Raw genomic sequence first — 17,891 nt, 5'->3', positions numbered from 1 at the left:
TAAGTACAGTACAGTACAGATTAAAAGACATAGAAGCTAATGTTTTTTCATAGAGTGTCTTGGATATGCAGTAGAGCTTTTTGGCAACTATTCAAAAACTGAGTTCACGCTAACAATGCAGTTGTGTAGGTCTTATAAAGTTTAACTGTGACAACAGAACCTTATACACTTCTTCATACGATATATCACTATCAAGGGAATTCTCATTGTCTAGTTCATTATAAAATAATTAAAAACAAACAGTTTGAAGTTTCAATCTGCTTGTGGTGCAAAGTCATTTTATTTTTAGTTTTTTTTTTAACAGGATAAACTCATGATATGAGTAGAGAAAGATGAAAGACATCTGAAATAAAAATAAACTAAGTAGATGTAATGTTTCCACACTCTTGAAACAAACAAAATGTTATCACACTTTAAAAAATTCATACTACGGCACATATTTATTGATTTAATCTGAATTCAAAATGTTTCACTCTTAAAATATTTGGAAAATAGGAAGTGTTAATGTATTCATACTTTTTTTTATTTTTTTACGTATTCACCGAGTTTTCGTTCTTTACCTTTGAAGCCGAAATTATGAGTAAAATATATGAAATAGGAATTTAGATTTTCACTGTCAGCTTTGTGTTGTGTGCTTTATCATGTCATCATATTTTCGATAAATCAATTGCTACATTTCCAATAATGAGACAAACTACAGTCAACAGAAGGAAATAAAGGCAACAGTAGTATACCCTGTTTGAAATTCATAATTCGACAGAGAAAGTCATTTTATCGTACCAGAATTTTAGAAGTTGTATTGGTACTTTCTTCTAATTAAAGATACATAAACGTGTTGGGTTTTTTAAAATGATTTTGTGAGAGAGAGAAAGATTTGCAACAGTACAACTATATTAAAGTATTAAAACATGAATAAATTTGTAAATTGATAATGCAAGTGTCAAGGAGAACTAAATACGAAATCATCAATAACAATGTACTCTGAACTCATTCAGCTTAAGAGCGGCTGGAAATGATTAAGCAGTTTCGAAGGAGAAGATTTTTTGAAGTTTGAAAATATGATAAACAAATTGTTTAAACTTTTCCTTAAAGAGCTATAACTCCTTGATGGGTCAATCAACAATTTTGATCATATCAACTTATTTATAGATTTATTTTGATTAACATTTTTGCTGTTTATATTTTTTTTTTCTAATAACCAAAAACTGCAAAATTTGCTTAAAGTTAACAATGAGTTGTTAGATTCATTATGGCATGGGTGATATAATTTGACCTAATGAACATTTTACTAATTGCCAGAACTGCTCTAAACGCATCAGTTTACTTAATCACAAATTATCACTTCAAAGCTGCTGACCAAATACAAAGATACCCTGTTAAGTAGTACCTCAAAAAATTAAGACAGACATATTTGTTTGACGAGCGGAGGAACAGACTCCTAGTATTGAGGTTAATATAACTAATGACAACATTTATGATAACGCGAAAATTCCCAATTCATATGTATGACATTTTAAGGGTAAAATAAGATGTTAAAAATTACCGCTTCTTCTCGCCTTTTCACAGGTCGTAGAATATTTTCTTCGTCGTTTTCTTCTTCAGTTTCAGGTTTATCGCAGTCAGGATTGGTTTCCTTTATGTATTGATCTGGTTCATTCGTCAGTGATGGCGATATTTTTACAGGTTGTGGTATGTTTTCTGCATGGCTTCTATCCTTCAAGTTAGTTTCAGATTTATCATAGTCTGTTTTTGGTTATTTGTATGCCCGTTTCATCTGTCGGTGAGGTTTTCACAGGTTTTGATACATTTTCGTCATCCTTTTCTTCTTCAGAAACAGGTTTATCACACTGTCAGTTAGTTTTAATTTTCTTTATGACCGAATCATCTGTAAGTGATGGTGAAGAGGCACGTCTACACTTTCCTAATGTATTCGTCACTACAATAACGTGCGAGTCCTTTCAAAATCTGCGTACAGAATGATAAATTAAAAATGATGAGTTGGTTATTGTCACGTCGTAGACCTCAATCCTTTTGTTGTCTGGAGGGACTATATATCTATCTATTTGAACATGTATGGTAGAAAACACTAACTGTTTGCCGCCGACAGGCATAAGCAGAGTATTAACTCTCGTAAAAAATCATAAAGCAGGCTAAATCTGGGAACTAGAAATGAGAAATAGAGGCTTAAAACACTCGCCAGTATAGTCGAGTTAATTTCCAGATTCCATGAATAAATTAGTATTATGTTAGTCAAAATATATGACATGGTCACAGCATTAATTAAAAAAGCCTTTTAATACCGTCATAATCTTGATAATGTTTTGGACTAGGAGTGTGTAATTGCTGAATTTCCGATCTCGTTCCCTTCAACTGTATGAATTTCAAGATTATATTTACATCACTAATTCAGTAGTTACATACGGTCATTAATCAAATATGTTCGTTGTTATTCTGGGGTTTACATGTAAGCAATGTACAATTATATCATTCATTTATGCGTTCACTGTACTGCGTTGTCTTGTGTTCGTATGTCGCGACGTGGGTGTCATTTTAACATTGTCATATAACCGGGATGCTTGGCTAGCAATTAAAACAGATTCAACCCTCCATTCTTTCTTAAGAAAAAAAAGAGTATGGCAGTTATTATCTAATTGTCCGTTTCTATGTTTGTTGGCGTTTGCTTTTGTTGCACTTCAATGTTTATGTTGCTCCGTTGTGTTCCTCTTATAGCTGATGTGTTTCTCTCGATATGATGTATCTTGACGTTAAAGAATACCTGGTGCACAGAAAATAATGCTTAGCATTTTACATTTGCCAAAGCAAATTTCGTTCTTATTTACAAGATTTTTCAATATCATTAGTAATACGTTTGGTGCTAATTATAAATCAAGTTGAGTAGAAATTCTTGCACACTCCAATAACATAACAGAGTTACATTTTGTTTATGGTGGGTGCAGGCCAATCTTTACTTTCTGTGTAGCATGTTGTGGACTGTTATTTCCCTTTTCATATGTAGTCGTTTGAACAAAGAGCAGACTATCCTATTTCATGTAAAGTACTGTATTGATAAACTTATTTTTTCTTTCTTGTTGTACCTTTTTATTTGAATATTAAAAAAAAGTCGAAATAAAAAACTTTTATTTCTGATTACAGTATTAAACGTTGTAAGACTAAAAGTAAATTATATTATGATGTGTTCGAAACACTTTCCTTGATTTCCTGTCATCAGGAACGTCCAAATCATAAACTTCGGAGAGAGAAAAACTGTTAGACAAAAGTTTATATTTTTCATATCTAAAACGGTATTCCTTAAACTGTCATTGTTTACATCTTTTCAGATAAATATTCCAAAGTTATACAGATTACTTTATGATAATGAAGATATATTAAAGGGACTATCCGCTAAATCACTAAATGCCAGGAAAGATGTCGCTACTCATGTTGCAACCGGCAGTAATAGAGGTTATTCTTCTCAGTATATTTCCATCTGTGCATCACTTTACAAAGCAGAATCTTTTAGAAGTTTGAAACTAAACAGTGAATATAAATGGTGTATGAAGCACATTGCTGAAATCGACGTTGCAAGTTTACCAGAAAACGTAACAATAATTGATTTGACAACAAATATATTAAGGAAAAAATACGAGACAAATGACAAAGAGATAAATGAAAAGTTACACAAATTTGCAGAAAGTCACCAGGAAGTTTTACTAGTGGGTAAGGTACCAGCTTCATGTTTAAAACTGATAGAATTCACCGGAGTTGTACCAGACTCTGACAACAGTTGTAGTGATTCTGATGATTCTGGGTATGAATATTTTTGTTGTTATGGGTTTTATCCAAATACAGATTCCGGTCGGTTGCAGATCTGGGAAGAAACTCAGTCCTTAACTTTTATATAACAAAATAAAAAATGGAGACAAAATTCAGTTGGACACAATTTCTACCAAACTGAATTAGATGCATATTTTCTAGACAAATTCGATGCTGTTAATTTATTATACTAGCCATAGCTTTTCTTTGTCAAAATATTCGATTTTGAGAACTTTTAATAGGAACATTTGTTTAATTCTTTTTTGATAATATATTATGTGAATGAACAAGAACAAGAATGTCACTATGCTTTTGAATGGCACTATGATATCTTTCTTTCCTCTTTCATTCGGTATATCAAATATCTGTATTAACGTGACACGTTCAACAGACGGGAACACCATTCTTTAAAATTTAAAACTGAATGTTAAGTTTTTGTTTTTGCTTTGCTTTACCTCAATTCAAGAAACTTCAACCCACCATTTTTTTCTTTAAAAATGTCCTGTACGAAGTCAGGAAAATAGCCATTCTTATATTATAGTTCGTTTCTGTGTGTGTTGCATTTTTAACGTTGTGTTTCCGGTAAGTCGTTTATTTTCTCTTATATTTTAGTGTGAATTAACATTACCATAAGACGTGTCACGGTACTTTTCTATCCCAAATTCATGTATTTGGTTTTGATGTTATATTTGTTATTCTAATCGGAGTTTGTCTAATGCTTAGTCCGTTTCTGTGTGTGTTACATTTTAATGTTGTGTCGTTGTTCTCCTCTTATATTTAATGCGTTTCCCTCAGTTTAAGTTTGTTATCCGATTTTGTTTTTTGTCCATAGATTTACGAGTTTTGAACAGCGGTATACTACTGTTTCCTTTATTTAACATCAGAAGATTTTTTTTCTTTCCAACATGCAATTTAATGAGTTTTTTAAAATTGCTTTGTGTGTAACTATATATTCGTGGCATGTAATGCCGGTAATGTTGAAGCAAATGCTTTTTGTTTGCTTACTGTCTAATTCTTTAATTATATTACTGGTCCAAACAAAGTGTAGGTTGAATACTTAAAAAAACATATGTAAGTGCCCGTTGAAAGGCAGGAAGCTTGTACGTTTTTATATCATTACGGAATGCTGTTTAATACAGATCTTTTGGTTTAGGTTGTTTTATGTAATGTATCCGTTTTTATTCTGTAGTTAGTCACCACTTCAGCTTAATCATGTATATCTATTACATAGTCATTTTATACAAAAATTCTGTTTGCAAAAGTATGAATTATTCTGTACTTGCTTTGGCTTTCGTACTTTTTTTTATCTGAGCGTCACTGGTTAGTCTTGTGTGGACGAAACCCGCGTCTAGCGTATTAAAATTTAAACCTGGTACCTTTTGTTAGCTATTATTCGTGTGTTTCTCTGTTCTATATGTTCTCCCATTTATTTGTATTGTAGTCATGTCGTGTAATATTGTCATTTTGAATTTATATTTAGCATTGCCATAAAAGCGGGAGCTTTGGCATGCCACAATTTTTTTCTTAAAATGACCTGTACCAAGTTCTCTACGACACAACAGAACACACACCATTAAAATGTTATTTGATAGTTTCCCTCAGTTTCCCTCAGTTCAAATGTAATCTTGGGTCAGTCCTAGTTCTATCTTATTCATTCAAATGAAGTTATTTTTCATTTTTTGATGATCTGTTTTACAAATTCAAATGACGTCATCATTTTTTGTCATTTTTTACAATTTCAAATATCACGTCACTTGGCGTTGAGGTTAAAACATATTCGGATGTGTCTACATATTGTGTTGCAAATGTCTGGTTATGTAATGTATTTCAGTTGTTTCTTGTAATTAGTTAATATTTCAGTTCTATCATGTACAGCTTTTGTTTACTAATTTTATAAATTTACTGTTTGCTAAAGTATAAATTATTCTAAATGATAAGGATGTTCTGGTAACTAACAGACAACCCTGGCCGTTTTTGGCACAACTTTTTTGATCTTTTGGTCCTCGATGCTGTTCGACTTTGTGCTTGTTTCGGCTTTCAAACTTTTGTATCTGGGCATCACTAGTAGATTTGTGTGGATAAAATGCACTTCTGGCGTATTAAAATGTTCAACTTGTTGCCTTTTGTTGGCTTTTGTTCGTGTGTTTCTTTGTCAATTGTATTCTCCAATTTATTTATATTGTAGTCCTGTAGTGTTGAGTTGTCATCTTAATGTTACATTTCACATGGCTATAAAAGGTGAGGTTTGGCATGCCACAAAACCAGGTTCAACCCGCCATTTTTTTCTTTAAAAATGTCCTGTACCAAGTTAGGAATATGACCATTGCTATATTATAGTTCGTTTCTGTATGTGTTACAATTTAACGTTGCGTCGTTTGTTTTCTCTTATTTTTGAGTGTAAATTCACATTGCGATAAGACGTGTCACGTTACTTGTCTATCCCAAATTCATGTTTTTGGTTTTGGTGTTATATTTGTTATTCTCGTGGGATTTTGTCTGTTGCTTGTTCCGTTTCTGTGTGTGTTACATTGTAGTGTTGTGTCGTTGTTCTCCTCTTATATTTAATGCGTTTCCCTCGGTTTTAGTTTGTTGCCCCGATTTTGTTTTTTGTCCATGGATTTATGAGTTTGAACATCGGTATACTACTGTTGCCTTTATTAGTTTGGAACCCGAATCTGTTTTTTTTTTATCGACTTGTGAATTTTGAACAGTGGTATACTACTGTTGCCTTTATTTATACGTGAAAAAAAATAGTGGAAGAATGTCAGTGCAGAGAGTAACAAGCGTCTAAAAGGTAACTCATCTACACTTTAGGACACAACAAAGGTAACAAGCGTCTAAAATGTAACTCATCTACAATTTAGGACACATAAAATTAAGAATGACCGAAAGAATTATTTTGGATATGATAATAAATTTCATTGATTACTAAAAAAATTCGTTAGACTCGTGACTTGAGACGAATGGATGCACAAACCAGAAATCCACAGTACATGTATATGAAATAGTATACATGTACTTGAATAGTTATCCATAATAAATATACATTGTAAATTTGTATGTTGAATAATGTTGGAAAATCGATAAATTTTACTCTAAAAAATAGTTTCATAACTGCAGTCTCTTGCATGTATTTATAAAATATATTAGTATGTGCTGTTTATTTAATTCTAAAATAAGTAATTTTCTTTTTCTTTTTCGAAGACAATATTCGTTTTACAGAGACATGATTCTGAGTGGTACATCGCATACATTACATTTAGAAACAGCTTCTTCTCTTCTGACAGAGATCAACATCTAGATAATTTACAACTACAACTAATAATATTACTAATAATATAACGAACCCTATAAGTATAAGATTGTATAGTGCGATTGATACCCATGATATTTTTTGAATGGTGATTAGTTTACAATTATGTGAAAATGTACAAATGTATTAGCAAAAAATACCGAACAAGATTATTAAAAAAGGGAAAGCACATGAAACATAACGAAATCTGTCAAAGTAAGACTGGAAAACCACTATTATAAGACATTTGCTGCATTACAAAATCAGGCATAAATTTGAATGATATTGACTCTACCCAACTTCGAATTAAACAGTCAGGATATTTTTTTTTAAAAGAACCAGAAGGGACGGTTCTTAGTATGTTAACTTTCTTCTTGGACTTTTAAAAGAGTTGACTACTAATCAAGTCCCTTATGATTACTGTTTTGTGTTCAACTTGAATGTTCTAAGAAAAAAAACGAATACTGTCAAGTTACCAAGTTAGTGCCGTCATGACTCTGATGCTGTAAAAGAGGACAATCTCAAAACATTTCCTGGTCTTTTTATATAAAAGGCTTTATTGTGCATCGGCTTTTTCTCATAATTTGATTTAATGTTATTTGATTTGATATCCGGAGCACCTGATTTCACTCCCGGTTTTTAGTGGAGTTTGTGTTGTTTTTTATTCATTATTTATAACTGTTGATGTAAATGTCCTTTGGTTTTTTTAGTCTTTGTTTACTCCTTGGTTTTGATTGTTATTGTCTTATCAACAGTATTGATCAGAATTGACCATGCGTCAATGGTGAGGATTTTTTTATATTAATTGTGAATGTTAGAGGTTTGGAATTATATGTTTCAAAACAGACTGTATGAATATGTATAAGGTTACACAAAATGCAAGGTTATAATTACTTATGCAATAATCAATACGAGTAACTACAGACAAGGCTAGAAATTGTTGTTATAAGTACAGTTTTCCTGTGAAATGGTGATGAATCTAGTTCAAACAATGGTAAAGTGAATTATTCTTCGAAAATGAATCACAAGACCGAGTCCTATAGATGTATACAAATGAAAGACTACCAGTAAACAATTAGCTTTTATTTAAACATTATAAATCAATATCGTCATGTTTAAAAGTATTAAACAAAAAAATGAAAACTATATTAATTTGTTTTTGTGTTATCAAATTTGTTTGTTTACTTGTGATTTTATTTGACTGCTGTTGCTCGTTCAAACTCGTTGTCACGTGAGATGTTTACTACCGTACAAGTACACGTTATTTTTTTATTTTTCTGTTAAAATCAGTTCAATTTCCTTTGATTGTAATTTGCTGATTGAACTGAAAACGATATTTCATAAATACCTAAAAAAAAGTAGGGTGTATATCTACGATGTGGTAACTTTAAATTTCCATATTGTTTGACATAGTTAGTGACATCTAACACAGACTAATATTTTTAAAAGCTAATATCAACTACGTCTGATGAAGAATCAGATGTAGGAATTTATTTCAGCCGATTAATTTCAATATACCGATCCCAGATTGTTAAAAGTAATGTAATTTTGTCGCGAAGGACTTGTAATCAAGCCGTTATACTGATGATATCTCTGTTTGAGGAATCTAGTGCTTGTCATGTTGTTAGAAGGAAACATGACAGTTCGAGTTGTCCGTAGCTCTAACTCTATTTGCATTACATGTGCTACAAACAGGAACTTAATCCATTTCATCTTTGTGACAGACATCTTGAGATATATCTGTTAATGAAATAAAAGATCTATTTCGTGTATTAGTCAGGAAAATAAATAACCTAGGTTTTTAATCTAGTATGATTGTGCAGATGCCCGGATAAGTACTACATAAGGTAAATTGAATGGATGATCTCAAGCATACTTCTCCACTTGGATTATATTTACTTGCTTCGTTAATATCATAATGTATTCTTAATTTACAATTTTCTCTGCTTCGTCTAATAGATAAAGTTCAAGTTGAGTTATCCGAGAGACTGCTGACTCTTTTATTTTACTACAAGGTGCACCACGCTTACAGTTTGTACATACAAGACGGATGCGCTTTCATATCCCTTCAACATAGAACTACGGTAGTCTATTTCGACCGGTTTGGTGGAGTTGAAAATAGTGCCGACACCATACAGGATACACAACCAAAAAAAATCAATAAAATAAAACTCAAATAATAAAAAAAATAATAGAAAGATGTAATGGTAAAGATTGAAATTCAAATTCGATAATTTCAAGTTAAGTTATTCGCGACCGAAATAGTGGAGTTCGTGTTGTAGTAAACAATATGAATTTAGCTCGCTTTAATATACATAAATGTTCTAGTTCATAGGTCGATCAGTAACAAAGTTTTATAAGAGCAAATTATAAGTTACCTTTCTATATCATTCATACAAAATACCTTTTATTCAATAGCCAACCCAAACAAATGAGTTTTATCCTTACTGAACAACTGGCTAATGTTACTTCATCATCTTATTTGTTTCTTATAGCTTTTCATGATTTTATTTTCAATTTTGAGCATTTTGCAGAATGCAGTATTTGCACATTTAAATTAATGGAAGCTGTTCTATGTTAATGAGTGTCTAAGTAATAACATTGTTGTGCAGCTACAAATACATATTCTAGGAATACGATTAGACTCAATGTATGACTGCTATTGTCTATTAACGTTATGAAGGCAATTCTTTATTCTTGTGCCTTGTTATTATTATAAGTTTGCAACAAATCTGTGGAGCAAATAACCAAACAGAAGAACAAATAATCGATACTATGGACAGAAGTCTCCATAAACTAATTCGTCAACAAAAGCATACTAAATATTTTGTATACTCCCAAATTGTAAGTTATCTGTAAATTCATTTTAACTTCTGTTCCTTCTGACAAAAGATACGCGATGATGATAGATGGGATAATTGAGTAATATGACATGCATAACATGAGGGATGACATCAAATTGAAATGCGAGATTATATGACGATAAAAAGAAATATAAAAGACTAATTTGATTTCAATCATCCGAAATATCAGAAATCTCAAGTTATTATTTGTAATAATTAAACAACGGGCTCCACCATTTCATCTGATGTGTAAAACGTTAGACAGCATTCCTAGGGGAAAAAGAAACAATAAGGTTTGTCCAACCGACTCATTTGTTTCAAATTTAACAGAGAGTCGACAGATGGTTATATAAAAGGATATTATTGTCAAATACATTGATTATCACGCTTAAAATGCATTGTCAGACATGCGCGTAAAACAATGTTACCGACAATATTCTATACACTGACAAGAAAAACAATAATTCATTTCGTTATTTCTTCTAATGATTATAGATAATGAAATTTAACAGTATAAGGTCTCTCAGCCATCACTAGAAAAAATCGTCATGCTTAGTAATTAACAGATTAAGAAAATACAGACAGATGTTTTAATGAAATCGAAAAAGTAACGGAAACGATAGTTGTTTAAGCTTTTTTCAATGAAAGATTCAATATTTTTTTACAAGCACTTATTCAATTATCCGATAACATTGAATAAAAACCGAAGCGGTTTGCATAACTTAAAGCATTATGCCGAAAGATGCTTGGGTACGAATGTTAACATCAATTTACACTTAGAATGTATTCATTTGAAATACCGCTATGGTCTTCAACGTCAAACTCGGAAGCGTCTTAATTTCTTAATAAACAAGGAATTTAAAGATGACAGAACTAAGAATTATTGTAGATCAAATTTTGTTTTGTTTTCAGGCCTATTTCATTAGTTTGGTCCTAATGACACTTACAGTTATGTATTCCAGCTTTTTATAACGGGTACATTTATTTGTTTTTGCCTATTCTAACCCATCTCAACAAATAACACTTATTTAACAATTATGTTAATATGTGACACTTTATATAATCTACATATAGTACATTCTAAAACACTTCAGAAACGCAATAGCTGAAATTGTTTTATATGGTAAAAGAAGTTCAAAATCACTTACTCCGATTATAATGTTTTAATTAAATTTAGATACAATCATAATTTTTCAAAACTATCAAAGGGGAGAATGTTATTTGAACACTAGTAGACTACTGTTGCCTTTATATTTGGTTTCAAATTTTATGAACTCTTGTCTGGCATTTTTAGGAATAAAAGCTAACGAAGTTGATAAATTTTAGAATAGTTTTAGAAATAATGTTATAGATATAAACAACAGCGAGAATGATACAAATGGACATTCACACTCATAAGTCGAAAATAAACCAAAACTGCGGGTGATCACAGGGGATCGGGAAGGTAAGCAGAGCGTACCTCACATGTGGCAACTGTCGTGTTACTCATGTTAGTAGAATCCCGGGGGTAAGTTTAATTCGGTTGGTCTCATTCAAGGAAATGAGGACGGAATTGTAGTTAAGACAATATGAACATATTCATTGTCATCTGTGAAACAGATTAGCTATACCAGTAAACCAACCCATAAAGGCGTCCGAGGCAAAGGTGGTAATGATAGTAAAATATCGGTTTATCTTAAATCATATGTCATAATTAGTCAAATTCAAAATCTATACAAAAAATAATCATTTTTATGTCAATTATAACATGATAATAATGTCGCAATGACATCACAGTTATATTAAAACGACTTGGCAATACTATCCTTCGTGTATCTATTTAAAAACATTATATGACAGGTATCAAATATTTTAACATGTTTCCTAACCGTTCTTCATTTTTTATTTTTGAAACTTGTAATATATTTAAAATTCTGCATAAATATAGCTACAACAAAGACATAAATGACTAACAACATCGACTGCTGAGCAACTACAGAATTCAACACTCGATACATAATATTTTTTTCACATATTTTAAATTGTCTGGGGTATTTTTGCTATATTATTAAATACACCAGTGTAACAGATTTTTGTTTACCAAAAATCTATAATACTATTTACAGTTAAAGACTAAAATTGCAAGTTTGTGCTCGCCGGTTTATTACTTTGAATAAAAGGGAGATATAAGGGACGAATAGTTATCAAAGGTACCAGGATTATGACTTAATACGCCAGACGCGCGTCTCGTCTACATAAGACTTATCAGTGACGCTCAGATCAAAATAGTAATAAAACCAAACAAGTACAAAGTTGAACAGCTTTGAGGACCCATAATTCCAAAACGTTATGCCAAATATGGCTAAGGTAATCTATTCCTGGGATAAGAAAATCCTTAGTTTTTCGAAACATTTAAAGTTTTGTCAACAGGGAAATTTATTAAAATGACCATATAATTGATATTCATGTCAACACCGAAGTGCTGACTACTGGGCTGGTGATACCCTCGGGGACGTAACGTTCACCAGCAGTGGTATCGACCCAGTGGTGTAAATAGACCAAAAGGGTTATAAATCCAAACAAGTGCAAAGTTGAAGAGCATTGAGGACCCATAATTTCAAAAAGTTGTGCCAAACATGGTTAAAGTAAATGGTTGTTCTTCAGTTTTGTTTTCAGTTTAGTTGTTAAGCAGATAAAATCCATTGAACAAGTATGACAAAAAAAAGCACATGATTTCGAAAAATTTGAGTAGCATATTTAACAACTTTTAACACAGATATTTTGTAAGTGTATGACCATTTTTAATTACAAGAACAACCTATTAAAAGAATCATGATACAACAGATCAGCACTCAAAACATGAATCTATAAAGGCAACAGTAGTATACCGCTGTTCAAAACTCGTAAATCTATGGACAAATAACAAAATTGGGGTAACAAACTAAAACTGAGGGAAACGCATTAAATATAAGAGGAGAACAACGACACAACATTAAAATGTAACATACACAGAAACGGACTAAGCATTAGACAAAATCAGATGAGAATAACAAATATAACATCAAAACCAAATACATGAATTTGGGATAGAAAAGTACCGTGACACGTATTATAGTAATGTGAATTCACACTCAAATATAAGAGAAAACAAACGACACAACGGAAACACAACGTTAAAATGTTATCATATTAGGTTGATTGTTTTTATTTTGATATTTATGCCTTTTGTTGCGCGCAAGGTTGAATATTTGTTAGAAACATAATTTCTTTATGTAAATGTTTCATTTCTTGTGAACATAAAAACGTAACGAATACAGCAAAACACATTTTCGTGGAAATTATGAAAGTTATATTTATTTAATGACAGATTCTTAAATCAGCGTTGCTTGCCTTTAGCATTACAACCATTACAAACGTTCGTGACCAAAAACGGGAAGTCGTAATTGTTTGATAACATCAATGTATTCAGTAAGAAATTGTACTCGTGGGTATTATATCTCTAAATAGTCTTGACACTCTCTGTCAGACGTCAGCGAGTTTTACATGAATAGAAATCAAATTGTGCAATCTTTAACCAGAAGTATTCCATGTTGAGAAATGAATATTAAGCGAACGAGTAATCTATCATAAATGTTAACGACACGAACTTCGTCATAAAACAGAAGATGAAATTCATTCTGACAATTTTTACTGCGATGGTTGTTAAAATAATTGAGTTATTCAAGATCTAGATCCCTTTTTCTCAGGATCGTAAATAAAGAATTCATGACTTGACGCTGCTGGTGTATGCTTCACAAGTTAAGTGATTTGCGAGGTATGAGTTATATCTTTCATCACGTCAAAAACCCATATGCAATGAATTTTACTCGCATATATTTTATCAATATGGATATCATTTGTGTAATTTAACCATCAAAGAACACCCAAAGACAATTACGAAAACAAAATATGTAATTTCAAAACAACTGAAACAATAATTTGTTGTAATAAGTTTTTACACACAATTTAATTCGTAGTGTCTTTATTGATAGCGATGGATATTTTCTATTAAGTTATAGATACTACTATATTTAAGCATATAATATCAATAGCTAACAACGACAAAAAGATGTTTTGTGAACAGATATTCCAAAATTCTGAATGCTGCTCAAAAGTTAAACAAAACGTGTATACCTTATAAAATTGGTTTTGATGTTATATTTGTTATTCTCGTGGGATTTTGTCTGATGCTTGGTCCGTTTCTGTGTGTGTTAGTTACATTGTAGTGTTGTGTCGTTGTTCTCTTATATTTATGCGTTTCCGTCAGTTTTACTTTGTTACCCCGATTTTGTTTTTTGTCCATGGATTTATGAGTTTGAACAGCGGTATACTACTGTTGCCTTTATATACCATAAAAAACAAAGAATTTTTTTTACCATGTCACTGTCCATTTTTTCGACTTGGAGTTTTGTTTGATCCCTTGTTATTTTCTTCCTTTATTTCTTGTATAAAATGAAATAAAGGCAATACAACGAGGTAAGATATGTTTCAGTTTAGCGGTGTCTACTCCCAATTGAATCTAAAAAAGGATTGACTCTATGTCCCTGTGTTGGAAACACCAAAAGGCTTTTGATAAGAAAGGATGACAAAGGGGTGTTGCAGTTATTAATGATTTGTGAGTTTCCTTATATATGTTTAGTGAAAAATAGTTTCCTTGGTCATGGGGAGTTGTTGGTTTGTACTAATATGAACATTTTTAACAAAACAGTTTTCGAAATCATCATTGATGTGCGACTATTTTCATTGATTGTTTTGTAGGTTTTTTCTACGTTCAGCTGCAAACATGAACGTTTAAGAACCAGACCAGAATTATTGAACAATACATTAATTTTGCAGGGTAATATATATCCTGTTCGATCTGGAAAATGATGCGAAATATGTACTACTATTGCAAAAAAGGATGTAAAATTTTGATAGATTCTTAAATTTTACGTTGAAAAATACCCCTCGTTTTGACCCCCAACTTCAACAATTTGAATAACGGATTCTTTTAGAAGAGAGACGAAAGATACCATCAGGGAAAGTCAAACTCATAAATCGAAAATTTACTGACAAAGCCATGGCTAAAAATGAAAAAGACAAACATACAAACAATAGTGCACATGACAGTACATAAAAAAAAATAAAGAATAAGCAACACGAACCCCACCAAAAACTAGGGGTGATCTCAGGTGCTCCGGAAGGGTAAGCATATACTGCTCCACATGTTGCACCCGTCGTGTTGCTCATGTTATAACAAATCCGGGAAAAAGTCTAATTCGGTAGGTCACATTCATGAAAGGGAAGGGGATTGTAGTTACGACGTAAGGAACATATTCGATATCATCTGTGAAACGGTTATTCAGTTACGGTCAACCAACTCGTGATAGTGTCCGTTAAATTTACGAAGGGATGATTTCAACTTCACCATTTGGAACTCTTGGTTTAATAGCTTCCTTGAAAGCAGCAACCCTCTATCAAGAAAATCATGATATGAAATACATGCACGGGAATATCGTATCCATTGGGAGATATATACCCCGTATGAAGGTGCTGCTGGAATGTTACTACTTAGAAATGGAAAGTTTACAACGGAAAAGCTGAAATCGTTTCTTTTGTCGTAAAGTTTTGTTTTCAACCGACCCTCATATGTATAGGTACAGTGAAATTGCTAATTTCCCATTGAAATCATCATAGATACCAGGATCAAAAATATATATTTGCGCCAGACTCGCGTTTTGTCTACAAAAGACTCATTAGTGAGCGCTCAAACCACGCCTCGTTGGGGAGATATGTTATATTCATAGAAAATCAATTTTGTTTACCTACTGGTTCCCAGTTATGATCTCTATGTTTTATATCATAGAGACATAACTTGGGAATGTTACCAGTAAATATGCATATGCATATTGGTGAATTGAAATCTGCGGTAGTCCTAAAGCCAATATAGGGGTAGTTATTAAATTTAGTGTTCGTTTAAACTCTAGGATACATTTTTTTTCAAAACTTCATAGTAAAAGTGGTAGTTTAAGCAGTTAAAGGAGTTCCTATGAAAAAATTGCATAACCAATATTAACAGCCTATAGCCTATACCTTTATTGCACTATTTTATGATGTGCTAGTCTTGGACAGATATGTTTAGCGATCCAGAATTAGTTATGGTAGAGACATTTATGTGTAGGCAAATTTAACAAAACAAATTATGTGCAGTATTGGACAATCAAAAAAGTCGAAATGACTAGCATCTTTTCAGCGTAGGAATCAAAACAAAATACAAACCAATACTGTTTAGATAATATATTAGAATGATTTGTCAATAAAACATAGACATCGATTTAAAAGCACCGACGCATGTTTCTGTAATAAATTACAAAAATTAATACATTAAAACCAAAATGGTCGAGAACAAATATGTGAAGTATTCTTAGAATATTATGAAGTTGGAGCGTTAATCTCATATCATGGATTATTTTACGAATAGAAACAACTAACCACTACGGTGCCTTCGTGTTGCTCAGTCTTTATTTTTCTATGTTGTATATAGAATAAACTCATCATTTCAGTATATTGTTGTTTGTCTTTTCGTTATGTTTTTTTGTCTTTTTCATGAGATTGTCGACTTTCCTCTGGTATACTAGACCTCTAATTTACAAATATCAACCATTTAATTTTAGAAAAGGGTTTGACTCAAAATAGTACAAAACAATTCTATCTTATTGGCAGAAAATTGTGTTACTTATATTTCTGCTAGATGAAACCATGTTTGTGCTATTGATTAGCTTTATTGCAAAATCTAGATATCCTGTTTTCTTTTACTGTGTGACTGAGAAAAACTAATGCTGGCCCCTTAACCTGTAAAATTTAAAAAAAAGGTTAAATCTTTTCAAATTGATAAATGCGCACCATCTGGAAAGCTGCAGTCTATTGAGATATGTTCAGTATATATTCAGTAGTTATTATTTACATGATCCCATCAACATGCTGAATTAAAAAAAAAATACAGAACAATACTGAATTGACATCAAACGATTGTCTGAATTGTAATGAATTTACAGCAGTGGATTAGTCTGCATACTGCATAAAAGACTGAACATGACTAATAATAAATTCATACTTTTCAGTTGATGTTAAGATCAAAATGGACGTTTCAGATTGAAAATCATTTACAATTATATTGTAAATACAACTGATTAACAAAACGCGACTCTTTTAGAAAGATATGTAATAATTCATTGTTAAACAACGGATTCACAGATATGATAAAATTGAGAATCGAGATGGGAAATGTGTCAAAGGAAAAACAACCCGACCATAGAACAGACAACAGCAGTAGGTCACCAACAGGTCTTCAATGCAACGAGAAATTCCCGCACCCGGAGGCGTGCTTCAGCTGGCCCCTAAACAAATATATATATACAAATATATATATCTCCATATTTTATCTCATAGGGATACCACATGAGAATGTTACCGTTACAGCTATAATTGGATAGCGGTCAAATTGAATTTACAGGAAGATTCAAAGTAAAGGAAAAAAGTATTGAATTTTAGAAACTTTTTTAACTCTTAGACGTTCGAGGCCTATAAATGTTGTAAAGATGCCAAACAACCCTATGTTTTACCTTTGCAATAAATAGAAGTTCATGTGGGCAAATTAACTTAAAAAACGGAAAGACATCTCTCTTAAATGTATTTCTGGATTCTAGGTTACACTTCTGTAAAAATAAACAATGCAATTCCCCATAGTAATTCCCTTTACGGCTAAAAGTGTGCTACTTGTAATATAAAGTTTGGTGAAAAATAATATCCTAGAATGGAAAGTTGAAATGCACTACAATGTTATTCAAAAGTCAAAACATAAGGATGTGCGGCACATTTTAAACATATATATGTCCTGATCTCCTAAAGGTTTAAACTTGTACTGAAATTTTGTAATACACATTACT

At 31.8% G+C, this 17,891-nt stretch overlaps 1 protein-coding gene across 1 annotated transcript; it reads left to right on the top strand.

Moving 5' to 3' along the window:
- The first annotated feature begins 1,665 nt into the window (after positions 1 to 1,665).
- LOC139489920 (uncharacterized) lies at positions 1,666 to 3,902 on the top strand. Its single transcript, XM_071276767.1, has 2 exons — positions 1,666 to 1,689; positions 3,339 to 3,902. The coding sequence occupies exons 1-2, from the start codon at positions 1,666 to 1,668 to the stop codon at positions 3,900 to 3,902; spliced, it is 588 nt and encodes a 195-aa protein (XP_071132868.1).
- The last annotated feature ends 13,989 nt before the right edge of the window (positions 3,903 to 17,891 follow it).

The sequence above is a fragment of the Mytilus edulis genome, chromosome 9 (assembly GCF_963676685.1).
Source record: "Mytilus edulis chromosome 9, xbMytEdul2.2, whole genome shotgun sequence".
Taxonomy (NCBI): Eukaryota; Metazoa; Mollusca; class Bivalvia; order Mytilida; family Mytilidae; genus Mytilus; species Mytilus edulis.
This window is presented reverse-complemented; position numbering and strand designations above follow the sequence as displayed.